This window comes from Diadema antillarum, unplaced genomic scaffold, assembly GCF_040938485.1.
Source record: "Diadema antillarum isolate AM-2024a unplaced genomic scaffold, OU_Dant_1.0 seq00001950_RagTag, whole genome shotgun sequence".
Lineage (NCBI taxonomy): Eukaryota > Metazoa > Echinodermata > Echinoidea > Diadematoida > Diadematidae > Diadema > Diadema antillarum.
Genome location: NW_027272610.1, coordinates 1 through 9,666, shown reverse-complemented (window position 1 = coordinate 9,666; position 9,666 = coordinate 1). Strand labels below are relative to the sequence as shown.

Below are 9,666 nucleotides of genomic sequence, written 5' to 3'. Positions count from 1 at the left end.
CAATGATGAACGTGTGGCCATTGCTATGAAACTTGCTCAAGGTGTATGCATTGACTGGATCTTAGATGACATACGAAATTCCCTTTCTGATAGCCTACAAGTGTAGAAAGGCATCACCTTGTGCCTCGAAAGGATGCGAAAAATATTGAGCACTCGCTGGGACTGCAGGGGATCAGTAGACATAGGAATGATGCCACTAGTGTTAGTATGTGGGTAGAAGAAGTCGGAGCAGATAAGGATAGTAATCCTGTCCTCTTGTACAAGGATCAGGGGCACCATGCCCAGATGGACTAGGTAGCTTGTCACAGGAGGACTTTGTGCTAGGCATGATGACGCCTATGTATGTTGAGGGCCTTTGGGAAGAATGTGATATGCATGGATGCAACACATGGGACAAATGCTTATGACTTTTCACTTGTGACTGTTATGGTGGTGGATGAGTTTGGGGAGGGTTTTCCGGTTGCTTGGCTCATATCCAACAGGGAAGATAGTGCTGTACTGACTGCCTTTTTGCGTAGAATCCGTGATGCTGTAGGCCAATTAGAGACTAGCTGGATTATGACAGATGATGCTGATCAGTACTACAATGCATGGGTAGGTGTGTTCACTCATAGACCTAAGAAGCTGCTGTGCACATGGCATGTAGATAGAGCATGGAGGGGAGCACTTTGTAGCCATATTGCAGGAAATGGGGAACTACAATCTTCCGTGTACAAAACATTGCGCTGCCTGCTTGATGAGCCAGATGTTGCCAAATTTGAGACGATGCTAGGACAGGTCACTACTGACCTACTAGGGGATGACTCTACTCAATGTTTTGGGGAGTACTTCAAGAGTTATGTGGACAGGAAGGAACAGTGGGCTGTTTGTTACAGGAAGGGATCGAGAATCAATACAAACATGTATGTGGAGGCCTTTCACCACACACTGAAGTACGTACACATGAAAGGATTCACAAATAAGAGAGTAGACAAGTGTGTAACTGTGCTCATGCAATTTGTGCGGGTTACAACATTTGACAGGCTTGTGAAACTTGAAAAGGGCAAAAAGACAAGGCACATCAATGACATACTGTAGACAGTCGACATAGGCATAGTCTGAAACTGAGCAGCAATGAAGTGAAAGAGGTAGATAGGGGCAAACAAGTGGGAAGTGAAGTCACTTGATGGGAAGCGAACCTACACCACAGAAAGGAAGGAGAAGTCATGTATGGATACTTGTGAACTGGCATGTAAGGAATGTAGGGTGTGTGTGCATGAATTTTCATGCACATGTGTAGATGGGGTTGTTAGGGCGACATTGTGTAAACATGTCCATCTTGTTGTCAGGGTACAGGACAGGGTGCAATCTAGTATGGATGTACACTGTAGGCACAAGTGACAATCTAGACTATGTGGAAGTTGTCCAACCACCTACAGATTTGTACCCAGGTTGAGATCATAGAGGAGTAAACTTCAACCTCTCAGACTCGTGGACAGGATAGGATTACGAAAGAGAGGGCAGAATCAAAACTAAAGGAACTACATGAACAGTCAAGGGATGTTGAAGCTGACACATATCTAGGCGCTGTGTATAGACACCTAGATGCAGCAGTGCAATTGCTGAAGGTGCCAATTCCGCCCATAGTTACTAGGCCATTTCAGGAAGTAAGGGATTGTAGGACACTAAAGAGGGTGACACCACAACGTACATTTCGGTCGACCAAGAAGCCGAGAAAGAACAGGCAGGTGCCGCTTGAAAAACCAAGTCGTGAAGAGAGGGACACTATCACATGTAGGGTAGGGGGAACAGAAGTTGTAATCAACCGGGGGAACGATCATGATTATACCAGTACTGCGAGGACCTCGGAAAGTAGCACTAGCGTTAGGCAACTACCAAAGAAGCATGTGAAACACTTACAGCTGTTTGTAAGTCATGAAGTAGTTGACAAGATCAAGGATAGGGAGAAGCAAGGGAGTCAGAAATTGAAGTGATTCCAGAGAATGTTCCGGATACAGTAGTTGACATCAGTGAGAATGACTTGGGATGAGATTACAGCAGTATGTAGATCAGGATGCTTGGCTCCTTATTCTAGATGTAGTTGCTACCAAACGCAACGAGTGGAAGTGTAATTTGTGCTCAACAGTTAAAACTTCACTTAACATGATAGAATGTGAGTCATGTCTGAAATGGTTCCACTGGAAATGCTGTGGTGTCAAAAGAAATCCTCACAATGGGTGGACATGTAATTTTTGTTTAGACCATTAAATAGACTAGCCTTACATTCAATTTGAAGCTACTTTTCTTCATTTTTTAGATGTGTAGTTTGATGTAGAATAGTTTGTAGAATAGTTGTAGAGTAGAATAGAGTAGTTTAGCAGCTTGGTGGTAGGGTGGAAACTGTAAGCCTCCATCAGTCCTTAACCCTGCTCTAGCACGACTAAACAAGAGTGATCGCGGCGTAGTACTACTGCCTGCGCACGCACGGACTGAAGTTAGCCATCTAATATCATGAGACAAATCTTTCAAGTAATCGGGAGCAAAAAATCAATTTATAAATTATTTGTGGTAAGTTGAATGAAAAATATAGTTCCTAAATCACATATCATACATCCTACGGATTGAAGCCATGCAATTTCAAGCCCCATCTTGTCCTCCATCCCCCCCCCCCAAAAAAAAGCATGGAAACTTTACCAGATCACATTGATATTGTTTACACATTACTAATTATGTGCCGAGGCAATTGGCTTTACTTGTCAAACTTTCTCATTAGCATTCAGTAATCTTACCATTCAGGTGACACAATGTGGATTAAGGGATTAGGTAATCTCTACACATTGACAATTTAATACTTTGCAGACATCTGCGTTGATTGGCAAAGCAGGCACGCCAGCACATATGTCACTTGGTGAGCAAAGCACAGTGAGGGTTAACTCTTTATGTGCCATGGTGGAAACCCCCTGTGTGCCACGTTATTCTGGGACACGAAGATAGACATGCTTTGAAAAAAATTCGTGTTTTTTTTCCAATTTGTATATCTTCTACAAATTTCTGTTAAGGTGGACACAATAGTAAGCAAAGTTAAAGAGGAATGCCAAACTTTGCTTCGATATAATTTGTATGACAAATCTATTTTCAATTTTTCTTTTGAAAGACCAGTTGCTACATTCTTGTAAAGGCATGACTTTTGCAAATAAAACCGTAAAAGAAACTTAGAATGTACTTGCAAATCTAGTTGGGAACATCGCTTATTAGTCAATTACCACATAGAATGCAAGCCGTATGTGAGAGGAACAAAAGCGTGAGAAAAGCTTTGATTGTACCGCGGGATAAGCGATTTATCGATTGGTTTAAGCGGCTTTGTGTGTTGAGCAGAATATGCGAAGTTGGCACGTCGTCGACTGAGTCGGACATGCGAACGTGGCACATAAAGAGTTAATCAAGACTCAAATATCATACATATGGGCCAAAATTATGAGTAACTCCATTTCTGCTAGTGCTCTCTCCATTTGCTCTTCAATCCTGTCTTCTTCTTTTTCACAGCCATCCAGTGCCATTTTGGGGGTACTTCTACTTACAATGGGTGCTTTTTAAACAGAAACAAAGTGCACATATCATTTTGGCGAGACTTATAGTTTGTACATCAACTTTAACATTCATGAGAGCATATTGCTAATGCCAGTGTAATTGCTAGAGGTTTCTGGACAGCAGAGAGGTAAAAAAAAAGAAGCCCTCTTCTGTACACTGCGTTTGGAAGGCATCAAGACAGCTTATAATACCCCAATTCAAAATACTTGTAATGTAAGCTTGTGTTATACTCATCAGTATTTCACATAAATTTCTAATACAAGGCACACCACTGCCATTTGACAGTGATTAAATTGGGACCTCTTTCAGGTTTAGTACACTGGATGGCAAACTGTAGTGTAGGTTTTCTTCCTTGCCTTTTCATGGCAAAGTAATAAAGCAAAGTCATGACTTATTCATTCAAACTGGTAGAAATTGCGCGGTTTCCTGACCCACGTTTGGAAAACTTCCAGCAGCCGTTTCTGCGCTTCCTGGTAATCCTTGGCCGCCATCTTGTAGTCCAGGTACATCCTCAGGCCGTCCACCCGAAGAGTGGCTGGCAGTCTCTCCGGAGGTATGATGGCCAGGAGTTCTTTGAAGGATCTGAAGAGTTCCACGCTACAGTTTTTGCTCCTGTAGTTTCATGGTTTGTGAAAGAAATAAACCAAACAAGTCTTCTCATTTATCATTAGAAAACATTGGTTGATAAACTGCTTCTCATTAGCCATGAGAATTTCCACTTGTAATTCACAATTTATGTTATAGCTGAGAACCTGGCAACATGAATTTTATGGTGGGAATGTCAAGACTGCTGCAGTGCACTCCCGTTACAACGAACACGGTTATAACGAAATTTCGTTATAACGAAGTAAATCTTCAGGTCCCAAAATTATCACCATTAAAGTCTATGGTACAAAATTCACTTATAACGAACACGGTTATAGCGAAATTTCCGTTATAACGAAGTCTTTTCCGAGCGCCACTGACAAAGAAAAACAAAAGAAATGTGCTCCGTTATAACGAAATGCGAATTGCTTTCGAAAATACATGTACGTAGCGGAACAAGCATTTATAGCGTCTCTGCATGGGTGAACGCTTCACACCACTGTGTGTTTGCTCCTTGTGTCACGCACAGTTTCTGAGGGGAACTTGCGTTTATTATTGTAATACAGTTATCCCACCACATTTCACATAGCTTTCCAGCGTATGATGAGTATTCACCAAACATAATGTGATATATATACGTGGTTCTTTATTTTCGTTATATAATGTATTTGTTCGGTTATAATGAAAATTCGTTATAACAAAAGAAAACTGCCAGTCCCGAGCATTTCGTTATAACGGGAGTGCACTGTATAATGCTGCAACATCCATTTGCAAAACACTATTTAGTTCTAATGGTAATACACTTGCACTGCATCGTGTATTGACAACTACACGTACAAAAGGGCCAGGCTGTAATATCAACAGGATTTCATGCATCCGCCTGGCTTCCTCTGCTTCATAGAGCATACTGTACTAATTTTGTGATGGTAACTTTGTGCATTTCTTTGCTCATTTTTCCACTGATACATTTGGAATTCTGTTACACATCACATGTGCCTGCCTCTCACAAACTATACTGTGAATATCATCAATAGAGTCAGGAATAATGAGAAATGATTACTGGTACATAAAACATCAACGATGTAGACTATACATCATGTATTGTTCATGCTGGCAGCCAAAGTGATAGATTGGTAAGTCAGTAATCATTGCTCAGTGACCCATACATCAATGTAAAGAAAATGTAGACAGAAATCCACATAAAAAACATTTAGATTTTTACAGAAAATTACATACTGTGCTGTGGTGTCTAGGTCATTGTCTCCCTCTGTATAAATACATTTGTAAGACTGCAATTACCAATCCACATTTTGACAAACATGCCGCAAAAAGGGAACCACTGGGAATCGATCCTGTCCTCACTGCTTTCCCAACAGCGACACTACCACCCGGCTATCCTGGTTGCCAACAGTAACAGATGAACTTGGAACAATTTTGCATAGGAATGACAAAACATTACCTTGATTGTGGCTCATTCCACCTCTTTGCTGTGCTTCCCTGCTTTTTGCCATTGGCTGTCACATCAACTGGTTGATCTTCATCTGGAATGTTACTCCACACAATGGCGCCACAGAAAAAAACAAACAAACAAACAAAAATCCATTAGTCCCGGATGGGTTTTTGTTTGTTTGTTGTTTGTTGTTGTTGTTGTTGTTTTTTTGTTCGTTGAGTGGGCAAAGGTTAAATTGAAGTAATTTTAGGACATTGTTCAAAACAGTTTAGTTGGTACCATCCAAGTGCTAACACTATTAAAAAAAAAATGAAAACAAACTTGTGTATTACAGCTTCCTGATAGACAATACTGACATAGAATATTTTGTTGGTGAATATACTGTATACATATCAGGGGGAAATAAAATTTGTTGGTCTAACTATCGAATGAAAGACTAATTTAAAACAACTTACACAGATGAGAAAACATTTACAATTACTTTGCAGTGGCTGAAACATTAATCGTCTGTATCCAGATCAATATCCTACAAAGCCATACATAATCATAATTATGCTTTATATACATCTGTGTAACATGTGTACAACTCTGTACCTGGTTCTTTTTAGCACAAATCATTGACTCTTTGATGGACATTCATCTTTTGCTTCTTTTTTCTTTATTCCAATCAATTTTATCCTGACAAGGCAAGCATACAGACACAACACCATCAAGGGATTTGAATTGAATTCCTCTTCTCCTCCTTCACACTCTTATGACCTGTAGAGAACTCCAAGATTTCTATAAATCAGCCTTCATTATTCCCGATAGCAAGTGGGGGGACGACTTGCAGTCCAAATTCCGAAGGAACAGATGGAGGTTTTGTCCTCCACTCTCATAATCCTTCTTTATCTATAAAGATGCTTCGCCATGATTGGGCAAACAAGAGTCTCTGGAATGAAGGTCACTTCTCCATGGTTTTGATTGTCCATACCAGAGCTGTGGGTGTAATGGCATTTCCCTTTTTATCATTCCATTGTTATTTTGTCAAAAAACAAACAAACACAAAGAAGAAAACCCTGGTGAAGCCCTATGAGAGGTAACCCACAGAATTTTCCCTTTGCATAGCATTAGTGAAATCAAGTAGAAGTAGAAGAATACTGTCTGGACAACTTTTGTATAAGGGGGAAAAAAAAAGAGACCAAGAAAAAGTAGATCAGTCTTCTGCAAACAGATTACACACATTAAGAGATGGTCAATATCAACATTCTGCTTACATTACACACTGGTTGGTAGAATAAAATTCAGGTTTTTCAATGGCTTCATTTTTTTTCCCCCTGGTTCTTGTGTAAAGCTCTTAACCCTAACTAGGCCGGGGGGGGGGGGGGGGGGGGGGGGGGGGGGGGGGGGAGGGGAAGTTTCGCGCGATGTATCGCAATCACAAAAAGCTATCGCCGCGACGTTTCATGACTTTTTTCTTTCGAGTCTCCCGCATCTTTTGACACCAAATTTGCGACGCCCGGGCGCACGGTTTCAAAGTTACGCATAAATATGTACACGCATGTCAGACCAAAATTGCTCAAAAACGTTAATTCGTGTACAATTTCAATGCAAACTGTGCTTACGGGCAAATTTCATAAAAGCATGATTATTTTGGTGTGTTTATTGATCAAAATCAATGAATAACATATTTTCTTGTTCGGGAGCGATGTCGCGGACAAATTTCATCAAAAAAACAATGAAAAACATAAAGTCGAAAAAAACAAGGAAATACATAAGAAATTTAAAAACAATAAAATACTTAAGATTTTTTCTAAATATCACATTATTTTTTATTACATTTGCTAAGGACACTAAAAAGAATATTTACACAAAAAATGTGCCTGTTTTGAGCTTTATTTTGTGATTTACACCAATTAGTCTGATTTATGCATCATCATGCATAAATTAGCATAATTTAGCATAATGATGATTTTTTGAAAAATTAACTTCATGGTATTTGAGATTACATCATAGGCAATGTGTGTGCCAATTTTCGTTGCGATCGCGCGGTCGACGGCCGAGATCTGGAGGGGGGGCCTGGGAGGGCCCCCCCCCCCCCCCCCCCCCCCCCCCCCCCCCCCCCCCACCCCCCCCCCGGCTCTATCAACTACCTAAATAGCCCGGCCTAGTTAGGGTTAAATAGCACAGAGATTCATATGAAGTTTAGCAATTGCTTAACCCACTGAAGACGAGACTCGAGTATGTTTGGCAGGTGTCTACATGGAAATACATGTTACAGCAAAATTAGCTTGTCCACAAATGGGTTAATGACAAAGTAAGAGAATCTTTATGAGTTAGTTTGCTTGAGGGTGAGGAGGGGCGTCATGGTGACACAAATCTTTCAGCCCTTTCGAAACAAACTTTTTTTTTGGTTTTCATTTTGTAAATAAAACTGTGATCATAAGATGTTCACAAGATGTTCACACCAAATGGTGAGAAGAAATATTTCATAGCTGCAAGAAAATTGTACTGCCAAAGTGTGACACTGCCTTTGATGCTTTAAAATTTGTGCCCCTCTTGCAACCCTGAAAATTAGATTCCATTCATATGCTGGTATACTGTAGAGGTAGGTACATAATTCAAACCTTTCCTCAGAACAGCAACACTGGAAACCTCTTTATGATGGAGGAGCAAACAATACTAACGATTTCCACTGATTCATTTGGACCCAGAAAAAACTTCCAACCGTACATCTCGATACAAAAGGGGAGCATACTCTCAACTGATATGTGGTAAGTCTGTAATTCTCTTCTGAAAACTCTGAGGTGTATCACTTTCTGGATTACAGATCAATATCAACAGGATGCTGGGAAATATGATTACTCATTAACCATGCACAATTTTGAATATACAACCTTTTAATACTAACAAATAGCCCAGTCAGGGTGGGCTGATTTCACTTCAACATGCATTTTCCCATAGACACCTCCCCAAGTGTATTTGGGGGCTAGTACTAAAACAGTTTTAAAAGACAAAGGTGAGTTGGAAAAATATTGTCAAGGGTCAGGGTCACACAATGATACCTGCTCCTGCCACAGTTATCTTCCCTTTCTTGGCGTCGTGATGCTTCTCAACCTCCTCCTTGGAGTGCCTGAAGGTGGTCTCTGATTGCCTTATCACGGGGGAGTTGACCACGTAACCTCTGGGAAGGTTAGAGACGGACTGTACTCTTTGGGTGATTGCACGAAACATAGCTGCTTGATTGAATGGACACCTGCGGTTGAAATAAACAAAAGCAAAAAGTTTTGATGTTAATCCAACAAATTGGCATATTCTGTATGGCTGAAGCCATTCAGATAATATTCTGTAAAAGACAAAACAAGAAAACTGCTCACGAGAAATATTTTGTTCATCCAAAAACAAGGTAAAACAAAGCGATCATAATAAAAGATGGGTCCCACACTTTATTAGAATCGCTCTGGTTTGGATATCTCAGCCATTTCAAAACCAATTTTCATCAAATAAACGTTGAATTCCTTGTGGAATTACATGCTCTTTCATATTTCATAAGAGGCCTGTCATTATCTCACAAAAAAGAAACCTGAAATTAGGTCTCAACCAAGACTATATATGTGACCCGCTACAACAAAAAGGTCCTAGAGTCGCGCACGGTCGAAGCCGTGAAAATCGAGTTTGAAGTCAGAGCATTAAAATTGGTCAAAACTTATGATTTTCTGATTTTGATATATTATTGGAGTCTAACATGTCTTCTATCATCTGTCGAAATTTTGAAGCAAAATGATGAAAGGAAAGACCAAAAAAATAGCGTTTTTCTGAGCCATGTTTTTTGGCGTTTCAACGAAGCAGAAACTGATTCGAAAATTTGGATTGAGCGCCACAGATAGGTTCCGCCCCTAACAACGACCAGAGTGATCTCATTGGTCAGTTTGCTGCTTGCTGCTAACCGAAGCGTGAAGCTCGCACACTGCCCAGTGGACTGGTGCGTGCGGGCGGGGTGCGCTATGCTCAGCCGCTTCTCACATCCTGGTCACTGATTGGTTGGTGAGGAGACCGCCGACGCTGATGTGCTTGAATGAACTCTT

The 9,666-nt window shown here is 40.6% G+C and overlaps 1 protein-coding gene across 1 annotated transcript; it reads right to left on the bottom strand.

Annotated features, from left to right (window-relative positions):
- Nucleotides 1-3,863: 3,863 nt before the first annotated feature.
- On the bottom strand, nt 3,864-8,837 carry LOC139713343 (tRNA-specific adenosine deaminase 1-like; the record flags this gene model as incomplete). The annotated part of the gene is made up of 3 exons (XM_071625087.1): nt 3,864-4,179; nt 5,612-5,726; nt 8,647-8,837. Coding segments are annotated over 3 exons (523 nt in total), but the record flags the coding sequence as incomplete, so codon positions are not given.
- Between the last annotated feature and the right edge of the window lie 829 nt (nt 8,838-9,666).